The sequence below is a fragment of the Rattus norvegicus genome, chromosome 11, assembly GCF_036323735.1.
Source record: "Rattus norvegicus strain BN/NHsdMcwi chromosome 11, GRCr8, whole genome shotgun sequence".
NCBI lineage: Eukaryota > Metazoa > Chordata > Mammalia > Rodentia > Muridae > Rattus > Rattus norvegicus.
In genome coordinates, this window is record NC_086029.1 from 44,790,319 (window position 1) to 44,817,409 (window position 27,091).

General features: G+C 42.0%; 2 protein-coding genes across 2 annotated transcripts in view; both read left to right on the forward strand.

Moving 5' to 3' along the window:
• Mrps6 (mitochondrial ribosomal protein S6) overlaps positions 1–27,091 on the forward strand; it is a 55,754-nt gene that overhangs the window by 11,652 nt on the left and 17,011 nt on the right. The gene's annotated exons all lie outside the window — the stretch shown is intronic.
• On the forward strand, positions 9,469–11,915 carry Slc5a3 (solute carrier family 5 member 3). Its single transcript, NM_053715.2, is given in 1 exon segment — positions 9,469–11,915. A coding segment is annotated over 1 exon segment (2,157 nt). The 5' UTR covers positions 9,469–9,527; the 3' UTR covers positions 11,685–11,915.

The following is a 27,091-nucleotide window of genomic DNA, read 5'->3' on the forward strand; positions in this document are numbered from 1 at the left end:
CCACCAGGGATGTGCAGTTCTTGTCTCTGTTAGAAAAGCACAGAAACGGCTAACATCTCCAGTAAGTGCATCGCAGATAGAAACATCCAGTGGGTGCGGGCTTTGGTTCAGTTGTAAGGTGAGTTTCAGTTGGTGAGTTAAAAGTTAAAATTTGAGCATAGGCTATTTGCCTGGTGTTTTCTAGCATACATGTACTTTTGCTCCCCTGTTTGCCTTTTAACTTGCTTGACCTCTTAAGTCAGTGATCCAGTCTAGGTTGTTTTGATTGTTCCTTTGTTGGTGTACTGCTTGCTGGCTGATTTGTTAGCTGCCTCGAGAGAGAGTGCCTGTGTGGAGTTTGTGATCTGAAACCGTAAGTCGGCAAGTTTCTGACAGGGACAGCCCAAGCCTGAGGCCTTGGAGCACTCTGGTCTCACAAGAATGCCACTTTCCTGTGTGGACGAAGTAAGTTTTTATTTTCCGGGGTTGTTGTTGCTGTTTGTTGTTTTCCAAATTCAGTCTGTATGAGAAAAAGAGTGAAGAAATTTGAGAATTTCTCCTAATAACATTTTTGTTGTTGTTGTTAAATATTTTACCTGATTAGGATGAAATTACTGGAAGTTACTACTAAAATTTTCAAGATCTTATCTTCTGATATCCAAAGGAAAGCGGTTCAGAACCTTTCTCTGGAATTTTACATCTTTTCGTGTCTTACCGGAAACAGAAGAGTAGAGCCTCCTGCATTCCGTGTTTGCAGCAACATACATGTTTTGCGCTGATTTATTCAGGATATTGTTAAGTTATTCTGTTTCTGGTCTTAGTTTTGCTTCTTGAAAAAAAAAATCCTTTTTCCTTAGGGGAAGTTAGGACACAGCTAAACTGGCTTTCATAGGAGGCCTTGTTTTCTTAGAGTTAGAGAGACTGTTTTATCATGAAGATGCTGTGGTTGAAGTGTCTGTCTCGTCACATGGGAAAAGAGAAGCCATGTAGTAACTGTTCTAGGAACAGGTTTTCTAGAAACATGAAACAGAAACCAAGTAGGTTGAACACCTACATGCACACACATACACCTATACTCCTGTGAAGGTGAGCTCTAACGTTGACCTGGTTGTGTTTACTGCTTTAGGTTATATTGTCGTTAGCCTTAGAGAGGGATAGATACTCAAGTTGTACTGCCCAGCCTCAGTGATTACTGAAGTAGAGGCTGTGTGTGTGAATATGAGGTATGTGCTTTTCCTCCACTTTGGATTCTTCAACATCTTGAAGATTAGTGTGATTCACATTATGAAGAAGAAGAAGAGGAAAGAAGAGGGGGAAAGGGGGAAAAGGAGGGGGGAAGTGTTCAGCATCACATGGCTTACCCAGGCTAGGACTCTGGCAGTCTGAAGTGGGAGCCATGCCTTTATTAATTACATCTGTACTGTAGCTTAGTCCAAGTGCTTTTGTGTTGAATGTAGTCTACATCTATTGGGTACCAGTAGGTGCCAGTACTACCATGTATTTCAGGAATGCTCTGGTTAATACACAGTCTGAGTGTTCATGGTTTTCAAGGTTCAGATTCTAGCAGGAGACACTAGCAAATGTGTGTAAAGAAACAGAAGGCGCTAAGTTGCTTTATAGTTAAGGTGCTCAGATAAGGTGGAAACTCAGTACATAGATGAACTGAGGCTGTTAACTGGAGCATAAGGAGGTCTTGATGGAGTTGTATTCATACATTTTTCAGCTCAAAAGATATTGACAACTACTGCTGTTACTTTTTAGAAAAACCTTGCTTGAAAGAGTTGACAGAGCACAGAGTTATTTAGTCGTTTTTCTGTATTCCCCTTGGCCCGTCTTGACACAGGCTCTCATGTATTTCAGCTGTTCCTGAACTTGGGAAGACCTTCAGCTTCTGTCTCTCCTGGGTCCACGTCCCAAGTGTAGCACGTGCCAGCGTATCTGGTTTATACTGTCCTGGGGATGGAACCTTCTCAATGAGCTGTAGCCTCAACATCTCCACAATTCTTTAATTTGATAGTATCTGGTGTTGCCTTGGGGTGCGTATTCCCACATTTCGTAGGTGTGATAAGGGTTAGGCCTACATTAATAGCACCGCTCAGCTCTAACAGATCCACCAGCCTTAGTCTTTAGCTACTTCTGTTGCCTGTTTTTGAAGTGTATTTTATACTTTAACCCTTAAAGTTTTAAACTGTTACAAGAACAGTCGATTTTAGTTTTCATCACAAGTTGCTAGAAGTCATGCAATCTTTTTTTTTTTTAAGATTTATTTATTTTATTTATATGAGTACACTGACTGTCTTCAGACACACCAGAAAAGGGCATCAGATCCCACTACAGATGGTTGTGAGCCACCATGTGGTTGCTGGGAATTGAACTCAGGACCTCTGGAAGAGCAGCAACCGCTGAGTGATGTACACCTTGATACTATTTAGGAGTGAGAGCTTCTCAAGTGCAGTACAGGCATTGCATTAGAAATTGGTATAATAGTCAATTTATACTGAAATTTGTTTAATTTTAGTTTTTAAAAACATTAGTAGTAAGTCAAGGATCATGCTTTTAGGTGTTGTTTGGTTTCCTTGGGCAGTTCTACAACCTTTTCCAGAATGCCATTGGTGCTTTGCAGAATCCACACATCACTCAGGGTCTTCGCAGTTCCTCCTGTGCTTAGAGGCGGCGTAGATACCTCAGTAGGACTCTGCACAGGGATGTCCGCGTTGTGTTGGGCGCTGTGCCAGTGTCTTGTTGGGGATAGTAAGCAGTTACCTGGTTTGATGATGTGTTAGATGACTCTGTGTTAAATGGTGCCTCCTTTCCTTTTGTGACAAGTGACATGTGGAATAGTAAACTTGGAACTGGACATTTGATCTTGAGCAGGTATGTACTGACTTTCATACTTGAGTCAGTTACTGCTGGAAGACTTCAGCTTAAAAGCAAAAGCAAAGATGAGTACACCAGTTCTCCTGTAACCAGGAGAGTTTTACTGTGACGCCCTTTAAAAACAGCCACCTTACCATCTGCTGTTACGTCTTCACTGTCCTTTACTCCATTCTGAATTGGAACAGGTTTCACAGGTTACACTTCCTTACTGGTCTCACATGCTGTTAATAGTAGTGAATCCACTGTCTGTGTGCGCACAGTGTTGTTTGAGTTTAAATTTTCTGGAAGGTAGTGGATAGGAATTTGGGTTCTTGAGGTGTACGTTTGTGGAGTACCGTGTAGTTATGGTCATGTGGCATTCCATTATAAGACTGACTTGTCAGTTAGCCACCAGTGTTTGTCCTAAGGGTTTTAGCACAGGTGCCATTACCGCAGGTGCATTGCTGTTCAGGAGTGTGTGGGTCGTAAATGTTGCTTCCTCCTTTCTTGCATCAACTAGTTGTGTTTTTCTTGATGTGTATTCATTTCTGCTCGTCTGTGTTTGTGTTTTCCTGAAGAATACTACAAAAGGATGCAATTCCATAACCACAGAGGTGTTCCTGTATCTCAGCGACCCTTGACACTCCTCAGTTCTTGCTTGTTTTTAGTCCTATTAGGGATCAAACCCAGGGCCCTGTGGAGGCCAGGCAAGTGCTGTACCACTGACCTGCAACCCCAGCCTCAGTTTTCTTACCTTTAAATTGGGAATAATTGCATCTGCTACTGAGATCTTGTGAGGACTGGAGGAGTTTCTCTATGTGCTGTACCAGCACTGCTTGGTGTTTGCTCACCAATTTGAAATTGAGGGAAGGAAGTGCTATGTTCCTTTTTGACCTCTTAAATCTGCCATCTACTGCTTAAGGAGCCATTCTTGGTGCTCGGTGGTTGTGCAGGAGATCTGAACTTTACAATCTCAGTGCAGTACTTGTGAAGGAAACACCGTGTAAAGGACACTGGAGTCCAGTTGCTGGGCGTGTGATATATGTCGGATGGTGATGTGGAAGGAAGGCAGACTGGAGGGGTTGAGGTAGACAGGGAGCAGACGCTGAAATAGAGAGCAGGAGTGGGGCCGGTCTTGAATGTGGAATCACACAGGTTCTTGTATGTGTTAGGCAACACTCTGAAACTGAACTTCATGTACCTCAATCTTTGTGTTTTTAATATCATTTTCTCCACATACTCACTTACACACGATTGCACTTAAATCCTTGAGTTGGATTTTGTTACATGTGCTCTTTGCAGTGTTCTGTTCATGTTCGCCGTGTGTCTGCCATGAGGATTTTCTGGCCACTCCACATTGTTTCTTTTGAGCTGGTCTTTTATTTATGGTCTTTATGCAGCCCCACTGGCTGGCCTCAAACTTGTGATCCTTCTGCTTCAGGCTTCCCAGGATTACAAGGATGTGCTGTCATGCCTAGCTTGCAAACAAGTTTTTAAACGCATATGATGTGTGGAGGTGTTTTTTTTAATCTATCGTTAGTATTTTTGTCTGTCAGCACAGGAAGACTTTCTCTGAAGGCAGTCAGTATTTCAGTATAGTTAGGGACAGAAGCAATACAGATACTGACGGGATACAAATTCTACCTTACACACAACTAGATTCTGGGGCAGGTTAACTCTTTGTTTTCTCGTGTATAAATTGATCACAATAACTGTCATGATGATCATGAGGGCTTTAAAATTTCAGTTTAACTCATTTATAACAGTTTATAACTCATTTATAGCATTGCCTTTAACTGTACCCATGATTAGGTGACATCCATGTCAGTTATATTAAGAAAACTTGTTTTTGCTTTTAAGTGTCCCTGGTAAACTGTACTATGTCTACATTCTGCCTCTTTAAAGTCAAGTTAGAAGACAGCGATGTGAGTACTTAATACTTTGCCTCAGGGGTTATTTACTCCACTCACAGAATTGTCATTATTGGACTTGACTCAAGATGACATAAAGTGAAAATGTGTATGAAAAGTCTAAGATGGCATAAGTTTTGGTGTTTCCTCAAATCAAAGACGTAAGTTGATGGAGTGGTTGGGAACTTCTTTAAGACATTTGTAAATGAATTGCACACTCTGAGTACATTGTCTAATTTTACTCATTTGTTCTGTACATAAATAACATGTGTGAAGGCTCTGGAACCCCTTGCACGCAGTTGACAGGTAACAGGCAGAGTCCTCCTTCCCAGTCTGTTCAGGCTGGAGAGAATGAGTTGAGCCGAGCTGCCACCCTGTTGTTGGGGCAGTATCAGGACTTTCTCCATGTTGGTTATGTCCCTGTGATTCAGGGAGTGGTTGCACATCACACTTGACGTTCACAGAGATATATTGTTATAATTAAGAACTGACAGATCTTCAAGTCCTGCTCTTCTCAGAGTCACTATTTCCTGCTGTGATAAAGGACCTGTACCTGTGTCCGTGCAGCCTATACCTACTGTTTGGCTGGATCATGCAATCCAGTGTTAACCTGTGTGGCTTTGTGGTAGAGACAAAGGAGGTCTCTTTTGTGACCCTTACATTACCAGATGCTGAGTACTTTTCATTTCTGTCACTACAGTCTTGACTTGCTAGGCCTACCACCGACAGTGCTGGGTTACCCCAAAGCTAAGGACAGTGCAGTTGGTCATTTTCAGGGTCAACATAATCTATGCCATCGGTTCTCAGCCTTCCTAATGTGGCAACCCTTAATACAGTTCCTCATGTTGTGGTGACTTCAACCATAAAGTTGTTTTCAATGCTACTTCATAACTTTGACTTTGCTACTCTTACAAAATATAATGTCGATATCTGATATGCAGGATGGTGACCCCTATGAAAGGATTGTTTGTTTTTGGGGTTGCTACCCACAGGTTCAGAACCACTACTTGATGCTTTGTTAGTTCACTTATATCTTGAAATTGCAACAGGAATCCAAGCTGAACCCAGTGACTATTTTCCTTGTTGCCTGTTTGGTGCTAGGACCTGTGGCTTTTCCTTTTTTAGATATATGCATCCTGGATTTCATAGATCATTGCAAGTGATTTTCCGGTTTGGCGTATCAATAAAGTAGTCGCCTTAGACAGTAAAAATAAGATTCAGTGTTTAACTAGCTGTTTTCATAATTGTGTTTCTAACACCTAAAGGAGTTAATGGCTGATTTAAGTTGACTTTCACATCTCATCTTTTCTTCCCTTTCTTGTTGGTCAGACACAGCACCGTGTGCATTTCTCTCCTGTCTGTGGGTCTAATTCATTAATGCATGAACAACAAGTCTGCATTCTGACTTAGTGTGAAACTATAAGTAATGTGTCACCCATGGCTTTAGTGGACAAAGTCCTGCTACTTCAGAACACCTTTGTGTTTGAAATTATCATGAATCTGCCTATTATGGGGGACCATTTCTGTATGCCCCAAATATTTCTGTTCTGGAAATGTTTTTCTTAAAAAAAAAGTTATATCAAAGAAAACTATTAACTGTGAAAAAAGGCTTATGAATACAAAACGTAGTTTGAAATGTTGCGTGTCAGATGAAGGTGTTTCCACGTGTATTCTTCCTAAAATGGAGGCGCTTCCGACCTCGCTCATGGTGCTTTTATAGAAGAATTACTCACTTCTTAAACATAATAATATACAAAATTTATTGTATATTTTATTTAGGACCCTACCCCCCACTTAAAGAAATGTGAAATAGTCTTGAAAAGCTGAAATTCGAGGCTTTGGTAATGTCTGTTCGTGACGGACACTTGAAGTGTACTGTCATTGTACTGTAGTACTTAAGTCTTTGTACAATCTGAATTGACCTGTTTCGTTTACTATTTTCTATTTTGAATTCTTTAGAAAGTATTAATCCCTGTAAGTACTTTGAGTTAGAAAACTCTAAAAACATACCTACACGCTATTACAGTGTCCAGTGAGAAGCTGGTGTCAGCAGTGGCTTTGGGGGAGCTGAAAGAGAGAAGACAGATTCACACACTTCCTGGTTTTTGAGACAGTCCCACGGTGGCCCAGGCAGGCCTGGGACTGAAGCAGTCCTTTGCCTCCGCATTCTCAGTGCTGGGATTGCAGGTGTGTGTCCCTGTGTCCAACCCTGGACAGTTCTGAGTTCAAATTTGGCCGCTCTGTTTCCTGTGATGGCAGATTTAAGGGAGTTAGAACTCAGACCCTGTATGGGAATTTCAGCCAGATGGACCATTCTACAGAAAGCAGAATGTGACTTAGCTGATGCCGTGAGAGAGTCCTATTTGACAGAGAAAGAGATGGTCCTAGCACTGACTTCTAGTGATAGAGACAGGAAGTGTCTCCCTTGCTTTTGGGTGCTTTGCCTCTGAATTCATAAGCTGCTGCATCAACAGTGGTCAGAAACAGATCCCCTCCACCCTCCAAACAATGGCCTTTGGAAAACATGCTAAACTAATACCAAGAAGAGCTTTATGTGAAGGTCCTTGGAACCAGCAAGGGTTTAGCTTTGTAAGTGAACAGGTGACAGGGTACACCAGTCTTTGAGTCATAGGGTGTCTCCACTAAAGGCAGGTCTCATGACTGCGCTCTGCACTGTGGCTGAGACACTTAAAGCTTTCCTAAATAAATAGGTTTATTAGTCATCTTAGAGCTTACTGCAGTTTTGGAGGGTTCTTCCTAAATAATTTGGAAGGTTTTTGTTTGTTTTATTTTTGTTAAACCTGAAAGATTTGGAGAATTAAGAAAGCAGTTATAAAATATCTTCAGGATTTGGCAAGTATGAAGTAATGATACAAATTTATACTTAAGTTGGTTTTTTTGTTTTGTTGCTTTTGGCAGTCTCTTGTCACTGTCATGACTTTGAGGAGGCAGGATTTTAATGTGGATTTTTTTATTTGCATTTTTTAAATGTAGGTGTGATTATTGTGTGCATTGTAAGAGTGCTGGAGATGACAGAGTGCCATTCTCTAGGGAGTGGCATGGGTTAGACCTGTAGGGCTCCGGTCTTTAGGAAATGACTCTCTTCTTCCTGGTGAGAATGTGCTCATGTTTTTACTTTTTAAAAATTGGTTATTTTATTTATTTGGTGAGCTCTTAAGTTTTTAACAGTACAGTTTTATTTCAAGCTGTTTTGAGAAAAAGTAGCCTTATTTTTATTTATGGGTCCTGAGTTTACTGTTGATTTTTAAAAACAAAATACGTAGGTTTATAGAAGCGATGTTTTTCTGAAGCATGTGAAACTTTATTCAGTGTAAGCACAGTCACGTAGATCTTAGCATGTGGCTGCAATACTTTGAGTAACAACAGTATTTTTAATGATCTGTCAGCTGTTTTTATGATTAACTGAAGATTTAGGATTTGTTTCTTTCCTAATTGGAGAACCATCAGCTTTATAATTTGATTGCAGTTACATTTAAATGTGTGTTTTACAGAGTGATCATCTTAATCCAGAACTGAAAATGTCAGATGGATTTATTGAAGATGATTTAATGGTTGACAACTGCTTTGTTCGGGTTTAGAAGAAGAATAACAAATTATTCATTCTTCCAGAACATCGTCTCCCTTTGCTTTTCATTCAAGAAGAAAGAATTAAGACACATCACAGTGTTGAAAATATTCTATAAGATCAAACCTTGAGTGAAATGCTTTTCTCTTCTTAGATTTTGTTTTGAAATTATTACCTGAAAAAGGGAAGAAGGAGGGAAGATGTTGTTACTTCTACAGTTTTACTTCATTCCTTCCAGTACCTCCCCAGCACGAAGTGTCACAAACAAGTGTCACAAAGAAGTGTCACAAAGGTGGTGTGCAGTGTGCGGTTGTGTGTTGTACCACTCTGTGTAGGTGTCTTGCTTCTCATTAGCCATTTATAACTCTAGGTTTCCTTATGGCTATGCATTGACTATAGGAACATTTAACTTCCCAGGCAGATGCTAACACCTAGTAAATGAACCTGCATCTAGGACTCTAGGTAGCCTAATGTTAGTCCCCCTTCCCCTAGTCCTGCAAGGATTAATAGTATTTGAAATTCTGCTTTTGCTTTGTTAGGAAAATGTAGTGTCCCCTACTCCTTAGGGTGCTTTAAGATGTCCATCCCTGTTCTGAGCTGAGCCGGTTATAGTGGGACAAGAAAGGATGATGCTCATGGTGGGCAGATGCAATTGTTTTTAGCTCAAAACAATGGCTGCTATCGTCTATCCTCTGTGACAGTATTGATTGTGCTTTGCAGTTATTAAAGTGTATTATAAACGTTTTTCTTTTAATAACAAATGTTGCGCCGCCATGTTTACTCGATTGAAAGTTTCCTCATCGCTCGGTGAGACACTCCTCTAATTCAATCTTTGTCTTTTGTCTTTGCTGCCTTGCAGGGTTGGTACAGTAGGCTTCACTAGACTTAGCTGCAACTCAGAATTTCTCCTCCAGCACCTGAGTAAATGCTGATGGTCTTGTGGAGAGTGGATTAAGAGTACGAGCTAAGTTCTCAATCCCAATTGAGAAGCGGAGGAAATTTAAACTGTCTCCTTCCAAGTTTATCACAGCCACCACCATCAAGACAGCAAACCAAAGGACAAAGACTTTGAACTGCTGTGTTGCTCTGTGTAGTCCAGTGCACGCATGGTTTACAGACTTGGCTGGGGTTACTAATAAGTAATAAAAAGCTGGACACTTCTGTCATTCGGACATTTTTACTCACAAGTTCCCAGAATGAGGGCTGTGCTGGAGACAGCAGACATTGCCATAGTGGCCCTGTATTTTGTCCTGGTCATGTGCATTGGTTTCTTTGCCATGTGGAAATCTAATAGAAGCACTGTGAGTGGATACTTCCTGGCCGGGCGCTCTATGACCTGGGTGGCCATTGGTGCCTCTCTGTTTGTGAGCAATATTGGGAGTGAACACTTCATTGGGCTGGCAGGATCTGGAGCAGCCAGTGGATTTGCAGTGGGCGCATGGGAGTTCAATGCCTTGCTGCTCTTGCAACTTCTGGGATGGGTTTTCATCCCTATTTACATCCGCTCAGGGGTGTACACCATGCCTGAATATTTGTCCAAGAGGTTCGGTGGCCATAGGATTCAGGTCTATTTTGCGGCCTTGTCCCTGCTCCTCTATATCTTCACCAAGCTCTCGGTGGATCTGTACTCAGGGGCCCTCTTTATCCAGGAGTCCTTGGGTTGGAACCTTTATGTGTCTGTCATCCTGCTCATTGGCATGACTGCTCTGCTGACCGTCACTGGAGGCCTTGTTGCAGTGATCTACACAGACACTCTCCAGGCTCTGCTCATGATCATTGGGGCACTGACACTTATGGTTATTAGCATGATGAAGGTTGGAGGGTTTGAGGAAGTTAAGAGAAGGTACATGTTGGCCTCACCCAATGTTGCTTCCATTTTGTTGACACACAACCTTTCCAACACAAATTCTTGTATGGTGCATCCTAAGGCAGATGCCCTAAAGATGTTGAGAGATCCAACAGATGAAGACGTCCCATGGCCTGGATTCATTCTTGGGCAGACCCCAGCCTCGGTATGGTACTGGTGTGCTGACCAAGTCATCGTGCAGAGGGTTCTAGCAGCCAAAAACATTGCTCATGCCAAAGGTTCTACTCTGATGGCTGGCTTCTTGAAGCTCCTACCAATGTTTATCATAGTCGTACCCGGAATGATTTCCAGGATACTGTTTGTTGATGATATAGCTTGCATCAACCCAGAACACTGCATGCAAGTGTGTGGAAGCAGAGCTGGGTGCTCCAATATTGCTTACCCACGCCTGGTGATGGAGTTGGTTCCCGTGGGCCTTCGGGGCCTGATGATGGCAGTGATGATTGCAGCTCTGATGAGCGACTTGGACTCCATCTTTAACAGCGCCAGTACCATATTCACCCTCGATGTGTACAAGCTTCTCCGCAACAATGCAAGCTCGCGGGAACTGATGATTGTGGGCAGGATATTTGTGGCTTTTATGGTTGTCATCAGCATAGCATGGGTGCCAATTATTGTGGAGATGCAAGGAGGCCAAATGTACCTTTATATCCAGGAGGTGGCGGATTATCTGACCCCTCCGGTGGCGGCCCTCTTCCTTCTGGCAATTTTCTGGAAACGTTGCAATGAGCAAGGGGCTTTCTATGGTGGAATGGCAGGTTTTGTTCTTGGAGCTATCCGTTTGATACTGGCTTTCACCTACCGTGCTCCTGAGTGTGACCAACCTGATAACAGGCCCAGCTTCATCAAAGACATCCATTATATGTATGTGGCTACAGCATTATTTTGGATCACAGGACTCATTACTGTAATTGTTAGTCTTCTCACACCACCTCCCACGAAGGATCAGATTCGTACCACTACCTTTTGGTCAAAAAAGACTGTGGTGACGAAGGAGAGTTGCTCTCAGAAAGACGAACCATATAAAATGCAAGAGAAGAGTATTCTGCGATGCAGTGAGAATAGTGAAGTCGTCAGCCACACTATTCCCAATGGGAAGTCTGAAGACAGCATTAAGGGGCTCCAACCTGAAGACGTTAATCTGCTGGTGACATGCCGAGAGGAGGGCAACCCAGTGGCTTCCATGGGTCATTCAGAAGCAGAAACACCAGTAGATGCTTATTCCAATGGGCAAGCAGCTCTCATGGGTGAGAGAGCGCGAGAGAAGGAAACAGAAAGTAGAAGCCGGTATTGGAAGTTCATAGACTGGTTTTGTGGCTTTAAAAGTAGAAGCCTGAGCAAGAGGAGCCTCAGAGACTCGATGGACGAGGAGGCCGTTTGTTTGCAGATGTTAGAGGAGACCCCACGAGTCAGAGTGATCCTAAACATTGGACTTTTTGCTGTGTGTTCACTCGGGATTTTCATGTTTGTTTATTTCTCCTTATGAACTTATGGATATGGTGAGATACTTAAAAAAAAAACAAAACAAAACATGGTCTTTGAAAACAAAAATGTAACTGCTGCAGCTCTCAGGCATTGTTTACGCTGAAGGTTTTAGCCAAATTCTACTTAGCAGAAAAATCATCTATTTGCAAGACTATTTTCCCAGAGATGGAGGAAAAGTAAATCTGCAACTTATCTGAAACAAAGCAGAATGAATTGTGCAAAAAAAAAAAAATGTGGTTTTAGAGTTTTCCATACCAAAGTAAGGAGAGACCAATTATTCTTGTAGATCACCTAGAACAGAACACGTGTTAAGGTATCATGAGTAAAGCGTCTTGTCTACATTGCCAAGTATTGGTAGACCTTATGCTGAAGTAAATTTGCTCATTTATAAGGTTTTTGTCTCTAATCCCTGATATAGTTAAAAAACTGAATTTGTAGAGACTGTATGATTAATTACGTCCTGAAAGTCTAATGTGTTATGTAGTAATGACTTGAGGACAACTTTGTGTGTGTGTGGTTGGTCGTTAGCATGAGTCTATGGATTCTGCTTGCCAAGAGAAAGGAAGAATGTTTTCTCGTGGGTCTTTTTGTACCACTTGTATATAAATGTTAGCAACCAGTTTGGAGCAGACTTTGTGTCCATTCCCTCCCTCCATTTTCTCCTACTTAAAATGAACCATACTCAAATGACTATCAAGTCTGTAATTTTGCTTTTAATTGGGGGGAAGTAAATACAGTTGATGATCCCCACATTTATTGATTCAGATAAGGTTATTTTAAACTATAGTTTGAGAATTACCAACTCCCATGCAGTGAGTGGTAATTGTAATGCTAAGTGGATGATGAATCATTTTTCTATCTGCATTCTGGCTGATTCCTTGTCATTTTGTAACATTCCTTATTTGCCAAATGTCTTCCCAAATGGGTCCAGTTGTAAGAAGATGTCCATTATCATGAAGGAGAGTTGACACTGCTTATGTGCTGGGGTTGGCACTTGCTTAGTTTGTGAAACACTGTTGTTAAGTTTTAGAGGAACAGTCAAATTCTGATGTACTGCATTCTTTATAAGTTCTCTTCCTCGTTTCTGTCTGTCTTGAAGATTTGCTGTGTGTATCTATGCTGCTACAGTCAGTTAGCACATGAGTGTGTTTCACTACAGACTGGCTGTCAGTCAGAACACTCAGCAGTCTTCCTAGGGATGAGTGTGGGTTTTCTGTGGCATGGCCAGCATGTTCCTACGTTGCCATGAAGGGGACTTTTGGGGTTAGCAGTGTGCTTGTGGGGGATATCACACTTGGGGAGGACTCGGGATTTCGACCTTCTCTTAGCTTGGAGGCCAAAGCTATCCAATGGGCAGCAGATCTTTTTTTTTTTTCTTTCTTTCTTTTTTTTTTTTTTTTTTTTTTCGGGCAGTTTCTCCTTATTGAGGATAGTACAGAAGGAATTCGAGAAAAATTTTAGGATGATGTGTGTAGTCCCGTGTCTTCAACACTGCCTCTTCTCCAGTAGAGATGAAAAAAGCAAATTCTGTACCTACTTTAAGCTGATAACTTTTTTAATTGCATGACTTTTATTAAGCCTTGTACTTAAGGAGAATTATTACTTTTATAGATCATTTTGTAGATTTTCAAACTCAGTCCTGATGACTAAAAACAAAGACAAACAAACCCCTTTTTTTGTAATGCTTGTTTGCAGGTGATGGATTTTATTCATGAGTCTGATGCTGACCTTAGGGCTTGTCACATAGTCTTCCTGTCTCTTCTGGAGGTTTGCTGAGGGACTGAGTCTGTAAATGGAAGAAGTCATGTCTGTATGAATCGCATGCATTCCTGAAGAACTTAGAGTGCCTTGTACAATTTTTTTCTCAGTTTCTATTTTGAGATTTATAACCTGGGGCCAAATAGATAGGGACCGTCCTCGTGAATGGAAAGTTGAGAAGTCAGTTCTCCAAATGTGGACTTGAGTTTGCCCATGTGTTTGGATGGGTATTGGTGGTTTGTGGCTGTCTTCTCCTAAACAATTCTTCTCTTTGAGATCACCTTTCAGACTTTAAGAAAGTAACAGAATCTTGGGTTGTCCAAATTTGGATTAAGTTGTAGAAATTAATGTTTCCTTTGAACACATTCCTATGCAAATTAGCAGAAATTGACACATTGGCTCGAGTGGTCTTCCTCATCCTCTCGTGTGTATATTGTAAGTGAATAGGATGTATTTATGTTTAATTTCTCTCTTTTATTTAGTGTGGAGTCATAATAATTTGGAATACTAGAGTCCTCTTGCCCCATTGTTGTTGACTTATAGTAAGATACATAATATACACCATCATGTGTCTGTCTGTGTAAATAGCAGTAGGTCAAGTTTAGAGAACTAATGTTCATAAATAAGGAATGACAGTGTAGCTCCTAGATGTTTATTCTCACATAAACATAACCTTATTTAGTCCCTAAAGCTGCCTTTCTTCCTGCTTCCCAGCAATAGGTAATATGCTAAAGTATGTAACGGCAGCCTCCTTTCAGGGACCAGTCTTAAGAGGTCATCCTAGGGTCATCCCAGTGATTGCTCCTGGAATGATATATGACTTTAGACTGCAAAATGTCCGTCCTTCACCTGCATATGAGTTCTAAATGATGGCTTGGTCTGTAGACATTCACACAGGTATTTCTGTATTTGTCTAAGCTTAGGTTTGACCAAGACTACATTGACTAAAATAGTGGCTAAAAGTGAGGTACGTGAGGCTGTTGGTCTGTGGCTTTGTCTTCCTAAGCAGCTCTTGTCTGGGTCTGGGAAGGAGGGCTTTTGTTTCTTTCTGTTTTGTTCTGTTCTGTTTTTTTTTTTTTTTTTTTTTTTTTTTTTTTTTTTTTTTTTTTTTTTTTGCCAGTGGTCTGGAGAACGATTGATGGCTCTTTTGTGGGATTTCAGGTTTCTCATTCTCTCAGAAGATGGTCCCGCCATCCCAGGAATAAAGAGAGAGCTGGGCTGAACTCTCCCAGCTGCTCTTTCTAGGAAGTGATTGCCTTTGATTTTAGAGCATCATCAAGTAATAGCACCTGCCTTTGACTCAAATTCAGTTGATCTTATTTCCTGGGCTTCCTTTTCTCCAGCTCAAGGGATCCATTATGTTGCACAAAGAGGCTGACCTGGTTAGACTGTTCTGTCTCTTACAGGTATTAGCGTAAGAAATAATCAGAGGTCCTTCACTTTGTGACACTTCCCATCTAGGAATAGATCGGTGGAGTTATGAGTGTAGGGTTAAAAGCCTTGTCCAGGGTCATTAAAATTTCTATACCAGGATTCCATCTTTATTCCAGGTGCATGATCTTCTCATCTCTGAACATCATTTAGTGTAATCTACAGAGGAGCCTTATGCTCCACCAAATATATAAGCATTGTCATTTATTACCCTTTAAAGAGTTAGGTCTAATTTGGCCGATATTGTAGTACTAAGATGACTTCATCCCTCATGCCTTATTCCCTTACAGCTCCATTTGGAGGTGTGAGTGTAAAGGGACTACATAGGTTTCTAGTAGTAACACCTCACCATTCTCTAGGTTTATGTTGAAAGATTTGCACAAGACCATTCCTGTTGAATTATGTGACTGGAGAGCCTTGTTGGTGCGCAGATGTTCTAAGAAGTAATAACAAAATCAAACTTTGAAGATGTGAGAAATACCTGTGTAATACAGATGTGAACAGATTGTTATCTTTAGCAGCAGGGGCTGGAGAGACAGCTCATTGGTTAAGAGTATTGCTATTCCCAAGGACCAGGGTTCAATTCCCAGCAACCATATGGCAGTTCACAATTGTCTGTAATTCCAGTTTCAGGGTATCTAATACTTTCACACAGTCATCCATGGAGGCAGAACACAATGTACATAAAATGGAACAACAAAACAAAACTGTAAAGTTGTACAATCACATTCTTAAATTCTAGGACTCAAGCATCTGAGCTGTCAGCTGGCATAAGCCCCTCTCCAGGGAGTAAGCCTGCTAACTCCTAGTTTAATGTTAACAGGAAGAATAGATTCGTTGACAGAATAGATGCTCACATGCTGGTACCTAGTATTGATAGCTTAGTAAAATGAAGCTTTTAGGCTTCAGTATCTGTAGGCCTTCTCATCTCCTAAGCAGAGTGTCCGAGCGCTGTTCTGCTTCTCTTGTCTTCATTGCTCCGTAGCCTGCTCTTATTTCAGCAGCTCTGCTCTCCTGCATAGCGCTTGGTCTGTCCCTCACACTGTCTTGATGTAATGAAGTCTTCCTTTGCTCCAGTATTGAGGACTTAGAACCAAATAATGAGTTAAGCAGTTAGCTTTTAAACCTACCAAACTTAACAGTAGCTAAAGGTGTTTGGGAATAAGTGTTTCTAGAGTAACTTTCTCAGATTTATATTGGTTAGTAATAATAAAAGCACTAGTGTTTTAGTCAGGAAACAGTCAGTAGTGAGTTTTCACAGACGTCCCTTTGAGGTGATGGTGACACATGATGCAGAAAGACTGTTTTTTCTTTATTTTTTTGCCTTGAGGGTAAAGGTTTGATTTTGTTGCTATAAAGGGAAACACTTGTACTGTTAAGGTACAAGGCTGGTGCATAAGCAGTGACAAGCTGAGACCCTTCTCGTGAAGACCATCTCTTAATTTGGTCCTGTCCTGTTACAGTCTTGCACGCTGTAGCTGCTCAGTTAGCTGCTTTGACTCCTAGAGTGAAGTGAGCAGAGGGTCTGTGTAAGAATGTTGCTAGCTTTAGTCATGGTTTCAGTTAACGTTCTCACTCTCCTGGGCCAGCAGTAAGAAGGCTTTACTACTGACTGAGCGTGTAACAGTGTGGTGAAATTGATCATTCATGTTTCTGTCTCCACTCCTTTATTATAAAAGGTAAGGTTTAGTTGTGAGCCACTCATTTTTCTGGCAACCAGCAAGTGTTGGGCTGTAGCCTTTTGCTCACAAACAAACAAAGATGTGCTGTGTGTCCTTTCTTGTGCTGTGTGTCCTTTCTCGTGCTGTGTGTCCTTTCTCGTGCTGTGTGTCCTCTTGGGCACGTTGCTCTCCCTCCAGCGGTGCATCCTACATGCGCTGCAGACTGTCTGAGTCCTCTAAGTGTAGAGCAGTGGTTGTGCTGTGCCAGGAAGGCTGTGGGCTCTGCTCTGCTGACACCGTTGCCCCCGCCCTTTGTTTCTCTCCCAGGCAGTGTGTGTCTAGGGGAAGACATGCTAGGCATTTTCTTGACAGCACTGTTGACAGTGTACACACAGTGGAAATAGATGAATTCACCCTACTCTCCTAGTGCTGCTAGATATATAAATTTATATGTAAATAAGACATACATTTAATGTTCAGTTTATCTGTATAGCCTAGGCTTCTGAAAATAGAATGTCATTAGTAACTTTTGTATATGTATGTGTGTCTGTGTGGGTGTGAGTGCATACATGCGTGTGTAAATTGGAGACATTGGGCTCATTGGAGTCTTCAGATGGCAGATCCTGGTATACACTGTTTATGATCAGATTTTGAGATTCGTGATTTGGTTGGTGCCTTCTGCTCACCAGTATTGATATGCTAGTTCACACTTGTCCCTTTCTTAGTAGTAGGCTCTCTCTGTTTGTAAACATTTATTATAAGTAACTAGTGAAGGAAACTAGTAGAAAGCGCACATTTACACACTTTTCTGCAGTCATTTGGTTCAAGGAGACAAGGCAGATGAGTTTCTGTATTGTTGCTTAATTTATTTATTCATCTTTACCTGCTTCTATATTTGTGTTTAGAATTTTAAGTTATATTCTAATTTTGTGTCTATTTTAACTTCAATCTAGGTTTGTTAAGGACATCTGAGGAAAAATAGTTCATATTTTCATGTGTGAGGAGAGGCTAAAGGTCCACAGAAAGCACAAAGCTGTGTTCCCAAGCGTGTGTTTCCACTTGTGAAAAGCACAAAACCTAATAGCATTCTTACTAGCCCTCAAGTGCCAGTCATAAACCCACCCAGTCTTTGTCCAGCGGTGTCAGGAAGACCACAGCACAGAAGGCCTAGGTGGTAAGCCCACTGTCAGAGCCCAGACCTCGGTGAGCTCACTCTGTGTGGCTTTGATGGAGAGGCCTACTGTTTATATTTGGGGGTTACTAGGGGAAATGAGGCGTGCACACAGACACACAGTCTGAATCTGGGATAGGAGCAGAACAGGCAACAGCTTTGTAAGTTGTAGTCATTTGACAGTTGAGAAAAACCTCATCTAGAGGAAGTATTGTCAACAGTGCTCTAAAGACATGAAAATATTCACATTAAATAGTGCAAGTACTATATTGGTTTATATAGTTTATACAAGGTGACGTTACCTTTGTTTTCTTTATGTGCCTGACTAGACTTTTTAGTAGAGAGTTGGATCTCTGTGTTCTGAACATCAAACTATTTCTGGACAGATTTGACATGACACTACTTTTCACAGTGGTACTAAGACTGTTTAATCTGTTCTGTTAACTCCTAGACTCGACCCTGGAAAGCTGTAGGTGTGCACACAGGAATGCAGTTGGCATTTCTTCCCATTCAGCATTGCTTTTCCCTTGTTTTCCTTACCTCCAAAGAGTCACATGTTTACCAGGAGTGAGAATGAGCCATGTTGACTTCCGTCTACCTTAAGACTCAGCTTACAGAAAAGAGAGCGCCTCTTCTGTTTGGATATTTTTCTTCTTAGGGAGAGGCTCGGAAACCTCTAACAAAGATCTTAGATGGCATAGACCAGTGTTGCTGAGAGACAGAGGCAGACAGACAGACAGACAAGGCCTTGGTATGTGCTATGTCTTAAAAGGGTTCACAAGCACGCTGATAAGAGATTTTTCCCTCCGGCAAAGCTAGGCTTGTATGCCCACAACAGAATTTTACAACAGGTGACCTTGAGGCTGCAGTGTGGGTGGGAGCTGAGGGGAGGAGTGTCCTTGGCTTAGCAATATGTGATAGTGTAGAGCAGTTAACCTTTTAGGCCTAAAGACTGTGTATTCCGTACCTTCAAGAGTTTATTACAACTTTATGAAATATTTGTAAAAATTTCTTTGGCAGAAATGATTTTCATTTATAATTTCATGGAAAACTGCTTTAGACTAAGTGAAATGTAGTTATAGCAGTGTAAATATGTATAATTTCCTAATTTCACTGTGAGATCTCAGACTTTTGAGTGGCAAACAGTTCACCAAGTCGTTTGCTGATGGACTTGTCTGTGGGGTTAGTAAGATGTAAAAGCTTTATTTTTTTAATAGCAACACGTTGTGGTAATGCTTGGTGGTGGTGTGGGGCCGTTCCTCCACTGCCCTTGTTGGTTTTGCTTCAGTCTGTGAGGGCCTGCGATCTTCAGACCCAGCAGGGCTCGTCGGTCCCTTGCTTGGCTGCCTTTCTTTGTCTAGAACTGTTGCTAATCACCACATGAACTGTTAGGCTTTCTGCTCTGTCGTTGCTGTTCTTTTCCTTTTTTGACAAGATGGATATCAAAAATAGTTGCTGTGCAAAAGTTAGTAATCTTCTTCAAGAAGAAAACAATTCCTTTTCTAATAATATCCTGTGAAATTGCTTCATTCATTCCTTTATTTTAAAGCCAAATGTCAGCAGAATACTGCTGTTTTTATCTAAATGATTTTCATATGTAAGTATTAATGCATTTGAAAAGATGTCTCTTGAGAAATATTTTCCCCAGTGCACTGTCTGTGAAAGCTTTGTTCCCATTTCTGGCTAAGACCCCAGTCAGTACCTGGGGCTGTGCATTATGTACACGTATGACTTTAGTCTGGTATTGTTGTACACCAAGTCTGGTTATGATAGAGTAGTTCAACATTAATTTGTTGTCAGTTAATTTTTAATTATTTCCAGTTTACTCTCTGTTGTCCTCAGACTCTCGTTTTCAAGTTCCACTAATCAGGTGCATTTCATTGTATCAGGCTTTAGTTTCAAAGAAATTAGGATTTGGTGTAAGCCAGCTGACTTCCATCTTGAAAGAAAAACAGTTAAAACTGTAGATTTAAAATTGTTAATTATCCGCGACAATTTTACCTTGCCTATACTGTATACAACTGATTTCTAAAACTGTAGACATGTATAATCTTGGTTTACTGTGTTAAGTGTTGCTGTTTATTAAATGGGGAGAAAACTGAAGCAAATCTGCTTAAAGAGCTGTCCGTTTTTATTGCTGACTACAAACCTCTCTGTTCCTTGTGTACACGTGTTATTTTGCCAGCTGCTGCACTAGCCTTCAGAAGTATTTGAAAATTTAAGATGAATATATTTCTTGCAAAGTCCGTTCCTTTCTGTGGTATTTTGTCCTGTAACTGAAGTGTAGTAATTATTTTATGGAAATGTTAGAACTTCTGTACCAACTTTGAATAAAATGAAAAATTTACACTTCTGTGACTCAGTGTGAATATCTGTCTCAGTCAAGTTCTTGCTGACTTTGCTCTTGAGTGTTTTTAGAAATCCCCCTGCTGCTATACATTAACCATTGTGAACAATGACACAGATAGTGGCTAAGGTTACTTATGTGTAAAACATGGGATAAGCATATTCTTGGGTTTTCCCTTATAAGTTCAAAATCACTTCACGTTTCAGGGAAGTTTGGAAAGACAAGGGGGTATAGGAATGTCTTCCCCCGAGTCTCCCAGAAGCTGCCGCCGCCACCTTAGCTAGCAGGTGCACGGCTGTTTGCCCTGTGCTTCCTTTAGTTCTTGGTTCCCTTTTACAGCCAGGACAAGTAGTCATAATTAGTGTAAAAAGCCAGAGTGCCGTTGAGTGGCTTTGGTCCAAAGACCTCAGATGTGTCTGGGTAGCAGGCTTACAAGTCTTACAGCAGTCTGCTGCTGCATTGGTTGTGTGCCTTTTGTCTCTCTTAGTCTGGGACAAATTCCTGCTCCCACCTCATGTTTGAGGTCAGTGAATGTGGGTGCCTCACAACTTGGGATCATTTTATCTCCTAATGATTAGATCTAGATTGTACATTTGGGGAGGGCGTACAACATAATGGTAGTACGTTCTCAGAACTTAAATAACGCTAGTGGGCTGTTGTGTTATCCCATTATGGTTGAGATTAATCTCGATACTTGGTCAGGGTAGTATCTTTATATCGCCACTGTCAAGCTGTTTTTCTTCTAATAGTTTGTGATTTAAGGCTACGAAAGCACTTGCTATTCTCCATCATACTGGAGCCCATTGTTTTGAACACTTACCATTTTTGCTTAAGTTGGAACTGACAGTACGGAATGGCTATTTTCCTCATCAGTGTGGACTCTGGAGTAATTTATTCAGTAAGTCGTAGACCACTACTGTTCTGCTGCTGTTCATATGTTTCCAGATTTAGCTAATGGGACCTTCAGGAGAGCTTTTGTGTTCTTTTGACATGGTCTTCCAGTGTTTGATGTGCCTGATTCTAGTATACCAGAGTGTACTTTTTCTGTCCCAGTTGGGTCAAGCATTTGGTAGAAAATGGTCTGGTGTGCTTGCTCCTTGCTGTAGAGAATGGCACATCTTACCCTATGATATATATACAGGGCATCACCTACTATCTATGGTGTCAGTTCTTCTTAATGTATCTGCTGCTGCTGCTGCTGCTGCTGCTGTGTGTGTGTGTGTGTGTGTGTGTGTGTGTGTGTGTGTGTGTGTGTGTGAGGTTGACATTCAGTATCTTCCTTAATTGTTTGAGCTTGCTAACTGTAGTTAGCCATCTTGTCCTTGGGATCTCCTATCTCTGCTTCCAGTCCAGTGTTGCAGTTACAGATGGCCACAGTGCCTGCCCAACTTTTACATAGGTTCTGGGAATTTGAACTCCAATGAATGATAATATTAACCCTTTGTTACAATTAGCTCTAAAGTCTGTAGAATTAAAAGGCTTTTAGTGGCATATTTAGTGTTTACCTGAATATAGAATTCTAAGTTGGAAAACTAGAAGCTAGAAAACAGTGGAAATTTGGAAGCGTAATAGAAATTTTTTCCTGGCTTGTATGTCTCATGTTCCAAAACTTCATAATTAAAAAAAGCTTTGCTGAACGTCTCTGGTTCCAGGTGGGCTCTTTGAGTGTGGCAGCATAGTCCCGGGGGAAATGGGCAGGGGGCTCTGCTCTCTTTGGCCCTTCCAATGCCTGCTTGGGTTGCTACACTTCATTTTCTCAGTCGTTTCCTCTGCTCAGAGGAGTTTCTAAACTGTATCTTCCAGCTAACTCTGTGGACAAGCTTAAGTAACTTCTACCTGGTTTCATTTTAAGAGCTCGTTGGCCTTGTGACAGCCCCTCTTCTTGCTTCCTGGATGTGGCTCTCTGCTGGGGCCCTGGCGCTTTCCCTGCTGTGTTACCCCAAGACAGCTTTTCTCTGTTCATGTTGGTCTTTCATGGAAGGCTTTCCTCAGCTGTGTGCTGGTCGTTGGCTATCTGCTTATAGCTTATAAGGTGAACGCAGCAATAAGGCTCTGAGGGTAAGTTTTTGTTAGCTTCAGTAGTTGGCCTCCATGGCCTCCTTAGGGGAAATCCTACAGTGTCTTTAGAAAAGGCAGATTGACCGGCAGAAAGTTTTGAACTGAAGGGTATGGCTGGGAATGTAGCTCTGAGCACTACTATAGTATGAGGCTCTGAGCTCTGTTCTCAGCAGCTGCCAGGGAAGAGGAAGAGAACCCAGGGTTCCAGTTTTTCGCCTTTTGTCATGGCACCTACTTGGAGCAGTTCTTGTGCCTCCTACCTCTGATGAGTCCACTCCAAAGACTCCAGCACATACATCGTGGCTTCCACCAATTCTGTGTGTTTTCTCTCTGACTTGAGCCCTGGTTTCAGAGGCTGATCCTCCTTACTATCGGTTTCCCAGCTCCTCCCCGTGGCTGTCTCTTTCCTGTTTTTTTTCAGGGCTTTTCCCTAGAACGTGTGTCAGTGTACTGTGTTGTGTACTTTGTGTATGTGTTTTGTCATACATGCTCCAATAAATCTGAAAAGTCCTCTTCTTAGAAGCCTTAGTGGATTTTCTAGAGACCAGAACCAGCACTGACTCTTCCAACTTCCCAGTGTGTCTTGTGTTTAGCCTTTGAAGGTTGACATTTTAGAGCTGTTGCCCTGAAAGAATTCTTCCTGAAAGAATGCTAGCCACCGGTAGCATTGCGGGCATTTGTAATTCTGCTTATGTAGAACTGTGAAGACATGATGTTTCAAAGGTAGTAAACCCTACCTATCAAACCATTTTATTACGACACTTAACTTGCTCGGTGCACAAAACAGCACAGATGTATTGTGAGTGGGTACCATTTTTCACTACATCCTACAAATTGTTTTTGAATACTGATTCCCCTTGGCCAGGTTCCTGTGAACCCATTTTGTCAACTGGTAATCTTTATTACCTGTTTTGCTTAAGACACCACATTTAGTATGTAGCAGGTGTGTTAGGACTCAGCTTGAGGCCAACAGCACTACAACTCAAACCCTTGTGCTGTGCAACTAACATGTTCCTGGAGGCCCATTGTTATCTGCACACTATATTACTATCACTACATCATTATCTTTCTTTTGCTTTTTAAACAGTAATATCTATGAAACCATACACGTACAAAATGCAAGCAACAACAAAGGACCCCACATCAATGTGGTACTAAATAGAATGCAAGATGGCCACTTGTTTATGGAATGGGAGCCCACGCAGGCTGGCCATTGCCTTGGTCTGCTTCTGTTGGGAGTGTGTGCAGCAGCCGAGTGACCTTTAGTTCAACCACCTTGTATTAATGGATGTCTGCAACGGCTTTTAAAACTTAGAGAATATGGGTTTGGGGATTTCAAATGCAGTTTTGAAAATGCATTTTCATTAGGAAGAAGGTCCATCCATCCATCCATCCATCCATCCAACCATCCATCCATCCATCCATCCATCCATCCATCCATCCATCCATCCATCCATCAGCAATAGAACACTATCAGTCTCCCTTCCCTAATGTTCATTCCACTGCCAGAAGGTCCTTGTTTTAGGGAGCTTTATCTAAAGGTCCCATTACTCAGGTTTTACTCAGAGGTCTATCTGAAATGTTATTTTTTCCATCCTCTACTGAAATAAGTATACTCATAAGTTTCAAACTGTGGTGTAATGTACTCCATTCTCTGGAACAATGTCTTCATTTGTTTTCTGCCATTATGACAAAGTAGCAGACGATAATTTGTGAAGAATAGAAGTTTCTTTGAGTCCTGGTTGTAACTGGGAAGTTGAAGAATGCGGTGCTGACATCCCTCGCTGCCACCTCCCAGTCCAGTGTGTTGAGGACCTTGTTGAGTTATAGCATCAACAGGGCATCAGGCAGTAAGGAGCTCAGAGTATGGCAGAGCTGCTCCTACGGTAAACCCCTAAGCGTCAGTATATCAGTCATCTCCCAGTGGCCCTCTCCAGATAGCGTTAGCATAAGATGCAAGGACAGGCAGGGTTTCTCACACATGCAGCTTGGGAGATATGTTTGTCCTTAGAGGTGTACACTCAGGACACGAATTTCAGTTGCCATCTTAGGGTTTTTTTTTTTTTTTTAAGACAGGGCCTGGGAAGTAGTGTAGAGTAACCTTGAACTTATAATCTTTCAGCCTGAGTTCTGGGATTAAAGACCCTGGGCTAAGAACCCTGTGAAGATGCACCTCCATCCTTGTATGTTCTAGACATCTAGACAGATGTAGCTCATTTTTCCCTAATCTCTGCCTTGGCTTTTGTACTCCAGATCTGATACTGTTAATGTTTAGCTAGTAGTGACGAGAAGGGAGCAACACGTGTCTGTGCATGCATGGACACGTGTGCACATGTCCCTGCACACATGGACACATGAATGTATACATACACACCACAGAGAAAAGTATGTGCAACACAGAGACTGCTGCTCTTTGACTCGTTCCCCTCCAGTCCCAGTGGAAGTCTCACTGTTACACTGTGGCAGGTTCCCTATAGCCGCGCCAAAAGGTGTGCAAAGCTTCGGGTTTGCTAACTCCATTTTCATAGATTTTCAGAGTCTTTGAATTGTTGTAGCTCTAAGTTCCCTGAATGCTTTAGGATTTGAGCATCTAATAAGGCTTGTTGTTTTACCCATCCCAAGATGCTCTAGAAATCCAAAGGCTCAGTGACTGACCGACCACCCTCTGCCTCCTACCCCACCTCGGCTGCTCCTCACTCTTGCTCTCTCTCTGGTTTTGAGTAAGGATGTGCATTTGCTTTCTTGTGGATTTCTGCCTTTCAGAAATTATAGGACTGGTTTCTTGTGTGCAGCACAGATTTTCTTCGTTATTTCCTTTGTTTTCTGGCTATTTAATTCCTTCCTCCTTTCCAGTTGGATCAGTTAGTAAGCAATTTTCACTTCTTGGCCCTTTGACTTGTGTAGTCATCAGATGCGTGTTGAGCCTCTCACCTCCAGGGATGTGAGGGTAAGGTGTGAACTTGAAGGGTTTGGTTTAGGAGAAGGCACATCCAAATGATTGTGCTAGTAGAATGCTCACAGGATAACTGAGGAAAGGCTCACTTGTCATAAACGCCTGAATCTCATGGACAACTTTTTTCCTAAAATTTTCATTTTACAAAAAAGGTGCTTTTTTGACCTTTGTGTGTCTGCCCTGCTTTTTATGGTAGAAGAATTAGTTCAGTACCTTTGTTCCGTCACCTGAGCTTCAGCACCTGTGCCGTGGTCCAGTCGGTGGGCTCCTGTGTTCTGCTGCTCAGCAGAATGTGCACGGCCGGGTTCTGATTTGGTAGTCTCAGGGGTTTTTTTGTTTGTTTGTTTGTTTGTTGGTTGGTTGGTTTTAAAGTAAAGAACACTTCTTAATACAGACAGCCACCTAATTGATATTTTTCTAAACATTGCCCTGGCACAGAACCTAACTAGAATTTCCTTAGGAACCTTTGTCTTTGCTGTCAAATTCTTCGTTGCTTCCATCCTTCCATAGTATCTCGGGCACTCAGTGCTGTCCTTCACGTGGAGAGAGTGACGTAGGCAGTGTAGGTGGGGACTAAGTAGTGCACAGACACAGCAATCAGCAAGCCTGGTCCTTGGCAGGCTCCACCTGACCCCTGTTCTCACCGCCTATTTTGGGAGCTGTGGCATTTCACTTACTTGCTGCCATAGTAACCAGGACTTCTGCCTGTTGTCTCCCATCCTTTATTTATCTGGAAGGGATGGGGAAGATAGAAGATGCTAGATTTGTGATATGTTCTTAGAACAGTAAACATGGGTACCTGAATTTTGGTCTTGTTTGCTGATGAAGAAGTAGAAGCCACCTGCTAGGACTGCTGTTCATGTCGCTCTCAGGGAGGGCTGTAGTATTAGCACAAGGAAAAGAGATTTACTCCTTAAATTAGACGCAGAAAAGGTCTCTGTGTCTAAATGAGGCCACCCGCACCCCAAAAGAAAGACCCGTGTTCATACAGATCCCAGTCTTGTGTCCCAGATGATGTGTCCTTGTGTATACATACATATACATAAACAGTGTAATGTAGAAAGGACCAAGGGAAGGTAACAGGTGTTAAGGAAGGACAGAACACAGGCAAAGAGGTGGTCATGGAAGAGAATCTAAAGCTAATTGTTTTTCTAGTTACACTTCTTATTCTTAATGGTCGTATCATTTCATGGCGGGTAAGTAAATATAATATAACTGAAAGTGAAAGTGTAAAGGTCCTGAGTGAAGCTCCATCCTTCAGAAGGTCACCCTGACTGTAGAAGTTCATTGAGATACATAGAGTATGGACTGGGCAAGGGTTTGTTTAAGGCTACCTTCACTTAGCAGTGTGACATTTATCTTTGTGAGTTCATTACAATAAGGTGAAAAAGTCTTTGGGGTTTCCAGGATGTCTCAGAAGGTAAACATTGTCTGGGCAAGCCAGGGGGCCTGAGTGGGATCCTTAGGACCTGCATAAAGGAAGGAGAGAGCTGAGACTGTGAGGCTGTCCACACGGGCCACCTCACTCCCAAACACACAGATAATAGTAAGTGAAGAAGCACTGAGCAGAACCTCCATGCGACAAATAAGCCTACTCCGGCTGAATCGGATGGGAGAAATCAGTGTACTTCAGAGAGACTCCCGTGTGTTACAGCAGTGTCCACTACAGGCAAGGCACAGAGAGCGTCTGTGAGACCGTCAGAGAACATGCAGAAATACATAGTGACATACTCAGACAAAAGACTCACGCTGCCCGCACCAAAAAGGATGAGTCTGACTGGGATATTGCATGTCATAAGCAGGCACCAGAGGACAAAACTGCAGGAGCTTACTTCTGAAGAAGCTAAATACCTCAGCCCCACAGGTAGAGAGCAGACAGATTACCAGAGACCAGATCAACCGAAGTTAGTAATGGATTCAAGCAGCAGGAGGCCAAGAGGGTTACTAACTGAAGCAGCTAAGTGGGTAACTGAGAAACTTAGCCACTGCGCAGAGTGGGGAAGATGGTTTCTGTGTTCCTAGCACAAAG